Genomic DNA, 14178 nt, shown 5'->3' with positions numbered 1-14178 from the left:
CAAGCACAAGCACACGCCCACACACACGCGCACAGACACACACACACACACACACACACACACGCACGCACACACACACACACACACACACACACACACACGCACTCACACACACACACACATGTGCACGCACATGCGCACGCACATGCACACACACGCATACACACACACACCACACACACACACACACACACACACCACACACACACACACACACACTCATGCACACACACACACTCACGCACACACTTACGCACACGCACACACACGCACTCACACACACACACACACCACACACACACACACACACACACTCACACACACACACACACCACACACACACGCACGCACGCACACACACACACACACACACGCACACTCACACACACGCACATGCACACACACACACACGCAGACACACACACTCACGCACACACACACACACACACACACACACAGCAAGGAAATACCCATGGTTACATCACTACTGTTACGTCATGATCATTTCCTTCCCGCTATGTCTAACTTCTTTCTGATCAACCTGCTGAACAAACCCTTCCCAATCACAATCCATTACAGAGCTGTAATCTTTTTGAAAGTCCTTTGTCAAGTCTTTTTTTCCAGTTGTTTTACTGATATATTTTATCTGACATGTCAGCTCAGTGTCAGCTCGTCAGCACCCACCTCAATGCTGATGTCTCCTGGGGAACCGATGAGCAAACTGTGCTCTGTGTTACATGTCTGCTGGTTTGTCTTTGAGCATCTTTCAGTTTCACCAGCAAAAGGCGAAGTGATTTAAGTTACGAAAGGTGAACAGTTGTTACAGTAAATGGTACGGATATAGAAAAGCACAAAAACATCATTTGAAGGAGATGTGTTTTATTATCCACAACGATGGGATGTGAAGAAACAATGAATTCAGCAAGAGAGCTAATTTTAGATTACCTATGAGGAATGACAATGCTATGCCATTGTCATTTAAATGGCAACAGGTTTTTCGCATGCATGAATAAACCTCATCTCATTTTTGTTCCCTTTATTTTCCCATCAACTTTTTACACCTGCTACAATTGTGTTTCTTACTCAAACAAATCTAAGCGCAACTCAACCCCAGGGTCACTTAGTCTGCGAAGATCCAGATCTCGTTGTGTTGGTTGAACGGTTGCCAGGGGGTGTTGTACCCTGCAACCACAAATCTGTCTTGCACAAAGCTCTTCCCCGCAGCCTCAATGGACTCCTTCAGCTTCTTCTGGTTCTCACGGGCAGCGGCCTCTGATGCCAACCCACCAAGACTCCTGATGAAGAAAAGGGCAAAACGGTTCATGTCATTTGAATACCGATACGGGACTTCACGCATCGATGAAGTCGTATCTTACACGCTAAAAACAGATATCGATGCGTATCGGTTATTTTTTACACCCCTAATACATAGATACAGGCACGTGCACAGACATTTTGGGGGGGGGAGGTGCTCAAACCAAAAAAAGGGCACCCATCGCCAAAATTATTAATGAAATTAAAAATAATAATAAATAAATAAATAAAAAACACAGTAGGATATTCTCAACTTAAATATTTTTTTTTTTTAACAAACTAAATTATCTCCTGAACATAACTCAGTCCTACACTTTGTCTGTCCTTCCTCATCCATGATGGGCTCCTCTGAACCAGGTAGGGTTACTGATTCTCCCTGATTTGTTTTACTAGTTGATGGCCTGATCCAAGATAAGAGAGCTGCTACCCTGAGCTGCTTGCTGCAGTTCCCTGTCCTTCTGCTTTTGGAGTCTCTCTTTTCTTGGCATTATTATTTTGTAAATGAGATAAATCAATGTTGTGCATAATGATCCAGAATGACTTAGATTATCTCTGTAAAGCTGACAACACAGTACACACACATTTCTTTTTACTGTTTTCTGACTGAGTTGAAGCATAAGCAGCATTACACTAATAATATACCACAATATACCTCAACAGACTGTCATGTAGCTCAACTTAAGACCTACCTTTCATTTCAATAATTACGATTTTAAATTAAACAAAACTAGTGAACTTGTCTAATTTGTAGAACCGTAAAACTGCCCTTAAATTCTCTGCCTGCCTGCCTGTCTGTCTGTCTGTCTGCCTGCCTGTATCTCTCTCCCTCTCTCTCTTCATTAAACATGACAAACGTCAGTAAACATCTGGACGGCTTTGAAATCACGGATTTCGTGAGTTTTGTGTTTTTTTATTTTTTTAGAAAACGTCGGATCAGTTGCGACGTAATGGTTTCAGCGGCGCTAATGTTGTGGTTAATTTATCACCAAACAACATCGGGCGATTGCACAAACACCGTCATTACCTGTTTGTCTGATGCTGCGGGTCAGAGAAGGAGTAGGCTGCAGCCGTTTGGCCTGGCGCTCAGCACTGCGTGAGCACTAAGTGGAGGAGGAGGAGGGAGGGGCGCGTGGGGCTTGTGAGCGCCGCGGAGCATGTCGGGCGAAATTCTCACAAGAACTTAAATAAATGCCCCGTCATATATCAAAACACATTTGGGGGGAATTGATGACAGAGAGAGTAATTTTTATTCTTAAATATTGATGAATGAAGAAAAAATGTGGCTCCAGCAGAAGGGGCACTTTTCTCATCCAGGGCAAAAGGGCAGGTGCTTGAGCACCACTAGGGGTCTATCTGTGCACGTGCCTGCATAGATGTATAGATAGAGAAGAATAAAAGACAGAGAGAGGGGCAGAGAGAGAAAAGTGTTTTCTGTGTAGAGACTCTTACCTGATATAGACCGTGGCAGCGGGCATGTCTGTCTCCCTGATGGTGGCATCGTTAGGTTTGGGAAGGTGAGTGCCAACAGGGACTGGCCAGGACACGGACCCATGTTCCTCATCACCATCCCCCTCCACTGAGACAATCGAAGGCCATGGCAGGTTGACATTTTTCTCTGTGCAGACACAATAAGAGAACAGTCTCAGAACATTCAACTCAGATTTCAGAGCATTTTGGTCACACTTATCACCATGCCATGTCAGTGAGTAAACTTAAGGAGATAGTGTGTACACGTCTTTTCTTCAATAACAGATGTTATTAAGCAGATGACACATACTTTCCTCATTCTCTCCTTTCGTGTAATGATAGAGCTTCAAAATGGCTTTTTTGATTTCCTCCTCTGTAGTGATCGCAACATCCACAGTGATCCAATGAGAAGCATGATAGAAGCGCTCCTCAAAGCCCTTTTTGAAAATATGAAATACATTCCATTTTTATGCTAGTTTCAAGTTGTTTCAGTTTCAAGTTTCAAAGAATGACTCACACGATAAGATGTCTTCCACTGGTTATTATTGTAAATGTGAACGATCTTTACCTCATAGGTGTGAACAACCGTGAACTGGGGACAGTCGTCTCCATGGCAGAACCAGGGAGGCTCCCACCCTTGGACAGGAACCATGAAGAGGGTGAACAGAGCTATGAATGCCCGGAACATGGTCTGGAGATGAAGGGAGAGGGAAAATGAAACCCATTTCTCTATAATCCATTGCAGCAACACAGCTTTATTGAACTCACTGTTATATGTGAAATAATGAGAAAATATCAGTTCCCTTAAACTACAGTTATCAAGATGTGATAAATAGATAATGATTTGTGTTCCATTTCTACAATCTTTATCATCATTCTATAAATATACTTACTATTTTCGCAGCAAAACAAAGTACTGGTTCTCTTGAAAAACTAAAAAACATGTACTTGAGATGAGATCTTAAAGTTTAGGATGAAAATGAGCTAATGCTCAGAAAAAATTAGAAACATACATGTAACTATTCCAGGGGACAAACTTGACAGTGAAATCAAATCCAAAGTTACGAGTGTAAACTAGTTAGAACGCAGATCGAAGACAAATGTGTGTGTTTCCTGATGCTGCTATAGCTAGTCTTTCAGGTCGAGAGTAGGGTTGGGTACCGAGAACCGGTTCCAATATGGCACCGGTTCCAATACAACCGGTACCTGTCGGCCAAGGATCCATATTTCCGCTGGGATCGGTATTAAAACCGGAAGTGAGTACGTAATCCCGGTCTCTGGTTGGTTAAAACTTGTCATCCCCGACAAGTGATCACACCCGTTGTGTAAAATATGCGAATGTCAGCACATTTGATTCTATAAGACTATAAGAAAAGCCTGTGGTTACAGCAATTAACGAACTAGTCAGTTGGCGAGCAACTGGATAGCTAACAAGCTAGCTAGACCTAGAGTTTAGGGGTGATGTGCTCTGAGTGCAAAAACAAGATGCAGACTATCAAATACATTTTTACAGATGTAAATAATTATAAAGACTACTTATCAGTGCTATTCAGTACACCACATACCTCAGCAAATTACAAATGCATACATTAAACGGAATTAAGTACTCACTTCCGGTTTTAATACCGATCCCAGCGGCAATACGGATCCTTGGCCGACAAGTACAAATTCACGTACCCAGTGGGTTCAAATAACAAGATTAAGTATGAACAAGATAGAAAAGATAGGTATAAACAAATCAGAAAATGGTGAAATTCCATGAAATAAATCCAAACTAAATAATACATTTTTGACTCCGAAGGCAAATATGCTCATATTTCTGCAAAAGAATTACTGAAGTTTGAAGTTGTAGGCTAGTGTGTGTACAGAGTGTGTGTGTGTTTTGTATTTATTTAAGTATACTGTAAACTGTTCTTAACAGTTAATATATTGTTCATAGTTTGAAGTTAAACGGTTTGAAGCTGTAGTTTGAAGCCAAGTGTTTTGTATTTATTCATATTTATAGTATACCTTAAACAGTTAATATATTGTTCAATTTGAAGAAAAAAAATTGCCGTGGCAATAAAAAAGCCTTTCTTTAATGTCATCAATCGTAGTTTTGTGCTATTTTTTATTTTTTTTTAAGTATCGGTTCAGGCACCGTTTAGGCACCGGTATCGTTTTAAAAGTATCGGTTTAGCACCGGTATCGGAAAAAACCCAAACGATACCCATCCCTAGTCGAGAGTATGGGGAACAGGTCTTCACTCAGCTCACACAAATGCTGATTGGTCGAGAAACAAGTTTTTTTCCTTTCTTTTTTTCCTCTCTCTCTCTCTCCCTCTCTCTGTCTCTCAGATAACACTTTTCTTATCACTGCTATGCAAATGATACCCAACTGTATCAGTCTTTCCCGTCTGACGACACCACTGTCTCTGCGCGGATCTCGGATTGTCTCTGTGATATATCCACATGGATGAAGGATCACCATCTTCAACTTAATCTGGCTAAAACGGAAATGTTGGTCTTCCCAGCCAAACAGGCCATACACCGCAACATCGATATCAAAATACTATCAGATATCAGACTTATTATTGGAAGGGATTATAAAATGAACTAGAGTGATCCATTGGAAGGAAGAGATTTTTTCTGCCATCCCTGTTGAAGAACACATGAATAGTAATTATGTATGATAACCAGATGATATGCTACATATAAACTGCATCCTGCACCTGGGTATCCTAAGCAACACTATGAAATACAATTAATACTGCAGTCTGTCTGAGCACAGTAGTGCACTAGTTGTTTCGACTAGACAGGAAGTGCTTTGAGTAGGAAAGCAATCCACCATTTAATATTAGGCTCCATCTACTGGTGTAAAGTGGTCTATGCTTGGTGTAGTCGATCCATCCATGTGGTTATACCTCAAAGAAATGTTTTCCAAAATAACATAGGAATTACATAATTTTGAACAAACTACAGCCAACTATTTCAAAATGTTTCCAATGGGTAGTATAGCAAAAGAAGTTACGGTCAGGGAGAGATCGTGGACACACAGACGATGTTAAGAGGACCATCAAAGGTGAAGTGAGGGGGTTAATTAAGAGTAGCCTCTCACTGACCTTATCAGTAAGCAGAGCAGATTCCATATAAAACAGTTTTTAGCCAGAAAGGAGTTCTGACTGGAGGGAGTGTTACATGTGTGCTGGTTGGTCTATGAGCATCTTTCAGTTTCACCAGCAAAAGGCAAATTGATTTTAAGTTACAAAATGCGAACAGTTGTTACAGTAAATGGTACGGATATGGAAAAGCACAAAAACATCATTTTAAGGAGATGTGTTTTATTATCCACAACGTGGGATGTGAAGAAACAAAGAATTCAGCAAGAGAGCTAATTTTAGATTACCTATGAGGAATGACAATGCTATGCCATTGTCATTTAAATGGAAACAGGTTTTTCGCATGCATGAATAAACCTCATCTCATTTGTGTTCCCTTTATTTTCCCATCAACTTTTTACACCTGCTACACTTGTGTTTCTCACTCAAACAAATCTAAGCGCAACTCAACCCCAGGGTCACTTAGTCTGCGAAGATCCAGATCTCGTTGTGTTGGTTGATCAGTTGCCAGGGGGTGTTGTACCCTGCAGCCACAAATCTGTCTGGCACGAAGCTCTTCCCCGCAGCCTCAATGGACTCCTTCAGCTTCTCGAGGTTCTCACGGGCATCGGCCTCTGATGCCACCCCGCCAAAACTCCTGATGAAGAAAAGGGCGAAATGGAGAGGAAGGCAAAGATGAGGTCACAGTGTTGATGATGGAGGTAGTGTGTGTGTAACAGTGAAGATTTGGTTTCTTCCACTTGCTTCCTTTTTGTGCTATTTAATCACACTGAGCATGTGCATAAGTCATGTTGTTGGGGAAATAGTGGCCTCTAGGGGTTATGCATGTTGTACAGAGTGGCTCTCCTCAGAGTTCGGGGATATAGTCACGGTGAGTTGTGCATAAAGAGAGCTCCTACATTATTTTTTTAGAATACAATGACTGAATGTATTAAATCCATACTGATTATAGAGAGGTGTTCCACATTCTATCCTCATGTAAATAGTGTGTTTGGTTTAGTAATTATGCACCTCTGAATGTATATATTAATCGAAGTTTAAAATCACTTGTGCGAATAGCTAATGTCTAATCTCCCTCTTAGATTAGCATACTGTAAGGTGTCCCATGCTGCTGTGCTAAGGAGTCCCGTAATATTGTTTGTGCCAGGTACATGTTTTGTGTTTTATTGTATATATTTCAATTATATATATTACTTTGTAATTCAACTTGAATTAACAATATATCAGAGTTCGGGGGTATAGAGTCACGATTAGCATACTGTAAGGTGTCCCATGCTGCTGTGCTAAGGAGTCCCATAATATTGTTTGTGCCAGGTGAATAAACTGGAGAACTTCACCCACGTCTCCCGGCTTTCTCTGAGTAAAACTACACAACGCAGACACATTCAGAGGGGTTACATGTGCACTGGTGACTGTGAAAGTCAGGATGGAAATGAATAGACAGAAAGATAAATAGGAGGTAAAGAGACAGGTAAAGGACAGAGACGGACAGACAGACAGACAGACAGACAGACAGACAGACAGACAGACAGATAGATAGATAGATAGATAGAGAAGAATAAAAGAAAGAGGGAGAGGCAGAGAGAGAAAAATGTTTCCTGGTTCCAGACTCTTACCCGACATAGACCGTGGCAGCGGGCATGTCTGTCTCCCTGATGGTGGCATCGTTAGGTTTGGGAAGGTGAGTGCCAACAGAGACTGGCAAGGACACAGACCCATGTTTCTCATCACCACCCCCCTCCACTGAGATAATCACAGGCCATGGCAGGGTTACATGTTCCTCTGCAAACACAGTAAGAGAATAGTCTCAGAATATTCAACTCAGATTTCAGTGCATTTTGGTCACACTTATCACCATGCCATTGCCATGTCAGTGAGTAGACTAAGGGAGATAGTGTGTTCACATCTTTTCTTCAATAATAGATGTTATTAAGCAGATGACACATACTTTCCTCATTCTCTCCTTTCGTGTAATAATAGAGCTTCCAAATGGCTTTTTTGACTTCCTCCTTTGTAGTGATCGCAACATCCACAGTGATCCAATGAGAAGCATTATAGAAGCGCTCCTCAAAGCCCTTTTTGAAAATATGAAATACATTCCATTTTTATGGCAGTTTCTCAAGTCAAGTTGTTGTTTGAAAAGAATGACACACAATAAGATGTCTTCCACTGGTTATCATTGTAAATGTGAACGATCTTTACCTCATAGGTGTGAACAACGGTGAACTGGGGACAGTCGTCTCCATGGCAGAACCAGGGAGGCTCCCACCCTTGGACAGAAACCATGAAGAGCGTGAACAGAGCTATGAACGCCTGGAACGTCATAGTCTGGAGATGAAGGGAGAGGGAAAATGAAACCCATTTTTCTACAATCCATTACAGCAACATAGCTTTACTGTACTCACTGCTACATGTGGAATCATGAGAAAATATCAGAGTTCCCTTAAACTACAGTTATCAAGATGTGATAAATAAATAATGATTTGTGTTCTTTTTCTACAATCTTTATCATCATTCTATTTATATAATTACTATTTTCGCAGCAAAACAAAGTGCTGGTTCTCTTGAAAAACTAAAAAACATGTACTTGAGATGAGATCTTAAAGTTTTGGATGAAAATGAGCTAATGCACAGAAAACATTTTGAAACTTACATGTAACTATTCCAGGGGACAAACTTGATCCAAAGTTACGAGTGTAAACAAGTAAGAACGCAGATCAGAGACAAATGTGTGTGTTTCCTGATGCTGCTGTAGCTGGTCTTTCAGGTCGAGATTATGGGGAACAGGTCTTCACTCTGCTCAACCAAATGCTGATTGGTCGAGTAACAAGTTTCTTTTTTTTTTTTCTCTCTCTCTCTCTCTCTCCCTCTCTCCCTATCTCTCTCTCATTCTCTGTGTCTCAGATAACACATATTTGTCATCATCCTATATAGAAAGTTGCATATTTCATTTATACTGATCAAAAATATGAACACAACATGGATAAATAAAAAAACGAGTCACAATTCATATAAGGTTAAGTTCAGTGAATGCATTGTGAAATAAAACTATGGATTCAGTGAATGCATTATAAACTATGAACTCAACTATGGCTACAAACATAAATTACTGCACACAATTGGCTTTTTATGAGCATGGAGAGATTAGGATATTTTATTTCAGTTTATGAAATATTACCTTTATTGAAGGCATATAGATATGGGTTTTTTGTCACGACTGCCTGGCCCAAGGCAAACTGGGTAGACCACACCGTAGCTTTCAATAATAAATAAGGTTTATTTACATAAGTAGTAAACATCAGTATAGTGAGTTAAAAGGAAAATGTCGTGCAATGTGTCAAGGGGAAATGAAGTAACAAACAAAAGTGTAAAACGCGACGAGGACAGAGGGAGCAGCCGGCATGGAGCTAAACAGTCGGAAAGGCTCTCCCCAGGCTCTCAACACCGGAGCAAGCCACAGATTGAGCGGAGCAGCAAAGCCAGAGCAAGAGAGACGTCCATGCCAAACCCCGGCATTTTATAGACCCGCCCATTAGTTCCTAGGCGCCACCACTGCACTCAGCACCCTGCAGGAGAGACAGACAGGCAACAAGACATAGCACAGAGGGACGGAGCCCCAGGCCAGATCAGTAGGGTCGTAACAGTTCTCATACCATCAGCAAACTCATTTAAACACACATAATGTTCCCACTAACCACCCAGGCTATTCGCAATATTCTTTGAAAAAATATAAGAATATACATCAAAATATAAAGTAGATCAATTAGCTACCTGGCTTCAGTGGCAAACGGGTTGTTTGCCAGGTGAGTTTGTTGGCTGTTACAGGTGTACTTATTTTGATAGCCAGTTCTCCAGCCACACACTATGAGACATGCTGTTCACAGTATAAGCAATATGAGACCTAATATAAGGGCAGTGGTGGAATGTGACGAAGTATTTTTACTTCGTTACTTTACTTAAGTACATTTTTACATATCTGTACTTTACTTAAGTAAAAATAATAGTGCATACTTTTTACTTTTACTCCATTACATTTTTTAGCTATTATCTATACTTTTACTCCGCTACATTTCTACAATATGTGCTGTTACTCGTTACATTTTATGAACATTGTTTCGCCAAAATGTTGCCTACACAAAACTATGGATTGCGTTGCTGTTTTGGAAGTTTAAACCAATCAGGTGGCTCTATCAACTCCAATGATATCAGAGTGCGCGTTTGGCAGCAGCACTAGCGGTATCTTTGCCTGTTATAGTTGAACATTCAGCCTGACTACTGCCTATTCAACATGGATCCAGAGTCGGCCTGAACTGAGCCCTCTGATATGAGCCACCCTTGGCCCTATTTAAAAGATATGTTCGAGTTCAAAGGCACCAAGAATGACTCCTGGAGGTTTCAATGCGTTTCCTGTCTCCCTCAAAAAAAGGAGTTGCTAGCCTTCAATAATTCGCCCTCAAATTTAAAGTAGCATATCGAGGTAAGCAGAGTGATTGCTATGCTAAGTTGATGTCCCTGACTTTTGAATATTGATATATGTATTTAATTCGTTTACTGACATGATATTATAATGTTATCTAGCGAAATGCATGTTGACATACAGCAATAGCATAAAAAAAACATGATTGGACCTTCATTATATATTTAACGTAGTGGTAAGATAAAGCTGGTAGGTTAGCTATATCAAGCTAGCGTGCCTTGTTCTGTCCAGTTTTACAATCACATTTGTTTTTCATGTTCCATGTTTCCCTTTTTAACACGTTTACAATTAAATAAAAGTTTTAAAGATATCACCTGGTGTCTTTATTGGTTTGGCTTAATGGTATTAACTTTGCAAACAATCCCTGGTAGATAACTTGTCATCCGCAGAATTGTAAGATATAGTGTGAACAGTATTACAGATGGTAGGCACAATAAGTACACCAACCTTTCCAATTAACAAATGTTGTTGCTTATAATTATTACTAGTAGTGACATCTGTAGAGGCATTTATTACCAGTAGCTATTTCTTTATCAAAATGGCACAGCCTAGATATTGAGAGACAACCCATTGCGTGAGTACTTTTACTTTTAATACCTAAAGTAAATTTAAAAGTAAGTACTTTTTACTTTTACTTAAGTAGGATTGTTGATGTAGTACTTTTACTTTTATCTTCCTGGGTACTTGTACTTTTACTTAAGTACTAAACTTCAGTACTTCCTCCACCACTGTATAAGGGTGATGTGTCAAGAAAGATATGATGAGGTTGGGGTTTGGGTAAGGTCAGGGTTAAGAATATGTTACGGCATGGTGATAAAAACAGCTAAAGCTACTTGATAGGCATTTGTTGTGTGCCAGAAGTTATTTGTAGAGTGATTAAAATGGGCTGTGCCACTCATTAACTGATTAATGTGGTTATTTTCAAGATATATATAGTTATAGAATATAGTTCATGATATAGTACATAAATGACGTATTAGTCTTTCCCGCCTGACGACACAACTGTCTCGGCGTATCTCGGATTGTCTCTGTGACATATCCACATGGATGAAGGATCACCATCTTCAACTTAATGTGGCTAAAACGGAACTGTTGGTCTTCCCAGCCAAACAGGCCATTCACCGCAACATCGATATCAAAATACTATCAGATAACAGACTTATTATTGGAAGGGATTATAAAATGAACTAGAGTGATCCATTGGAAGGAAGATTATTTCTGTCATCCCTATTGAAGAACACATGAACAGTAATTATGTATGATAACCAGATGATATGCTACATAGAAACTGCATCCTGCACCTGGGTATCCTAAGCAACACTATGAAATACAATTAATACTGCAGTCTGTCTGAGCATAGTAGTGCACTAGTTGTTTCGACTGGACAGGAAGTGCTTTGAGTAGGAAAGCAATCCACCATTTACTATTAAGCTCCATCTGCTGGTGTAAAGTGGTCTATGCTTGGTGTAGTCGATCCATCCATGTAGTTATACCTAAAAAAAAAACGTTATTCAAAATAACATGCAAATGATATCATTTTGAACAAACTACAGCCTATAATCCATTTCAACATTTGTCCAATGGGTAGTATAGTAAAACAAGTTGTGTGCAGGGAGAGATCATGGACACACTGAAGATGATAAGAAGGTCCATCAAAGGTGAAGTGAGGGAGTTAAATAAGAGTAGCCTCTCACTGGCCTCATCAGTAAGCAGAGCAGATTCCATATAAAACAGTTTTTAGCCAGAAAGGAGTCCTCAATTAAGGGAGTCACATCACAATCCATTACAGAGCTGTAATCTTTTTGAAAGTCCTTTTTTTCAGTTGTTTTACTGATATGTTTTATCTGACCAAGGTCAGCTGTGATCTGACATGTCGGCTCAGTGTCAGTTCGTCAGCACACACCTCAATGCTGATGTTTCCTTGGGAACTGATGAGCAAACACACAAAATGATGTGTCGTCACAGCCTCACCTGAGCTCTGTGTTACATGTGTGCTGGTTGGTCTATGAGCATCTTTCAGTTACACCAGTAAAAGGCCAATTGATATAAGTTACAAAATGTGAAGAGTTGATACAGTAAACGGTACGTATATATGAAAGCATAAAGACATCATTTGAAGGAAATGTGTTTTATTATCCACATCGATGGGATGTGAAGAAACAATGAATTCAAGTAGAGAGCTCATTTTAGAAAACCTATGAGGAATGACTGCTATACCATTGTTATTTAAATGAGACAGTTTTTTACGTGCATGAATAAGCCTCATCTCATTTTTAGTTTTCTTTATTTTCCCCATCATCTCAACTTTTTACACCTGCTACAATTGTGTTTCTCACTCAAACAAATCGAAACGCAACCCAACCCCAGGGTCACTTAGTCTGCGAAGATCCAGATCTCGTTGTGTCGGTTGACCAGTCGCAAGGGGGGGTCGTACCCAGCAGCCACAAATTTGTCTGGCACGAAGCTCTTTCCCGCAGCCTTAATGGACTCCATCAGCTTCTTGAGGTTCTCAAGCATATTAGTCTCTAATATCACCCCACCAAAACTCCTGATGAAGATAAGGGCAAAACGGAGAGGAAGGCAAAGATGAGGTCACAGTGTTGATGATGGAGGTAGTGTGTGCACTGGTGACTGTGAAAGTCAGGATGGAAATGAATAAATAAGAAAGACAAATAGGAGGTAAAGGACACAGACAGACAGACAGACAGACAGACAGACAGACAGACAGACAGATAGATAGATAGATAGATAGATAGATAGATAGATAGATAGATAGATAGATTGATAAAGAGTAAAAGACAGAGGGAGGGGCAGAGAGAGAGAAATGTTTCCTGGGTAGAGACTCTTACCTGACATAGACCGTGGCAGCGGGCATGTCTGTCTCCCTGATGGTGGCATCGTTAGGTTTGGGAAGGTGAGTGCCAACAGGGACTGGCCAGGACAAAGACCCATGATTCTCATCCTCATCCCCCTCTACTGACAGAATCAAAGGCCATGGCAGTTTTACATTTTTCTCTGCAAATACATCAAGAGAACAGTCTCAGAACATTCAACTCAGTTTTCAGTCCATTTTGGTCACACTTATCACCATGTCATGTCAGTGAGTAGACTAAGGGAGATAGTGTGTTCACGTCTTTTCTTCAATAATAGATGTGATTCAGCAGATGACACATACTTTCCTCATTCTCTCCTTTTGTGTATAAAAAGAGCTTGGAAATGGCTTTTTTGACTTTCTCGTGTGTAGTGATCCCAATATCCACAGTGATCCAATGAGAAGCATGATAGAAGCGCTCCTCAAAGCCCTTGTTTGAAAATATGAAATACATTCCATTTTTATGGCAGTTTCACAAGTCAAGTTGTTGTTTGAAAAGAATGACTCACACGATAAGATGTCTTCCACTGGTTATCATTGTAAATGTGAACGATCTTTACCTCATAGGTGTGAACAACGGTGAACTGGGGACAGTCGTCTCCATGGCAGAACCAGGGAGCCTTCCACCCTTGGACAGGAACCATGAAGAGAGTGAACAGAGCTATGAGTGCCTGGAACGTCATGGTCACACAGGCTCGAGGAACACTGTCCAAAGAGGGCACTGAGCTTCGTCTGGAGATGAAGGGAGAACAGAGAGTTCAGTAAAGCTGTGTTGCTGTAATGAATTATAGAGAAATGGGTTTCATTTTCATGGAATCATGAGAAAATATCAGTCCCCTTAAACTACAGTTATCAAGATGTGATAAAGACAATGATTTGTGTTCCATTTCTTCAATCTTTATCATCATTCTATTTAAATACTTACTATTTTCGCAGCAAAACAAAGTATTG

The 14178-nt window shown here is 40.4% G+C and overlaps 2 protein-coding genes across 3 annotated transcripts; both read right to left on the bottom strand.

Moving 5' to 3' along the window:
• Window positions 1–1018: 1018 nt before the first annotated feature.
• On the bottom strand, window positions 1019–3465 carry LOC116223111 (heme-binding protein 2-like). Its single transcript, XM_031578578.2, has 4 exons — window positions 3350–3465; window positions 3092–3218; window positions 2764–2929; window positions 1019–1295 (listed from the first exon to the last, which is right to left on the bottom strand). Exons 1-4 carry the CDS (start codon window positions 3431–3433, stop codon window positions 1121–1123), a joined length of 552 nt encoding a protein of 183 aa, XP_031434438.2. The 5' UTR covers window positions 3434–3465; the 3' UTR covers window positions 1019–1120.
• Window positions 3466–6182: 2717 nt separating this feature from the next.
• Window positions 6183–13954, bottom strand: LOC105893434 (heme-binding protein 2-like). Of its 2 annotated transcripts, none has more exons than XM_031579211.1 (4): window positions 13788–13954; window positions 13531–13657; window positions 13205–13370; window positions 6183–6515 (listed from the first exon to the last, which is right to left on the bottom strand). In XM_031579211.1, exons 1-4 carry the CDS (start codon window positions 13908–13910, stop codon window positions 6341–6343), a joined length of 591 nt encoding a protein of 196 aa, XP_031435071.1. In that variant the 5' UTR covers window positions 13911–13954; the 3' UTR covers window positions 6183–6340. The 2 variants fall into 2 exon arrangements, with proteins under 2 accessions (XP_031435071.1, XP_031435072.1); XM_031579212.1 differs by lacking the exon at window positions 6183–6515 and adding an exon at window positions 12596–12903.
• Window positions 13955–14178: the final 224 nt, after the last annotated feature.

The sequence above is a fragment of the Clupea harengus genome, chromosome 13 (genome assembly GCF_900700415.2).
Source record: "Clupea harengus chromosome 13, Ch_v2.0.2, whole genome shotgun sequence".
In the NCBI taxonomy this organism is placed as follows: domain Eukaryota; kingdom Metazoa; phylum Chordata; class Actinopteri; order Clupeiformes; family Clupeidae; genus Clupea; species Clupea harengus.
The sequence above is the reverse complement of the archived record's forward strand: the minus strand, read 5'-3'. Positions and strand labels throughout refer to the sequence as shown.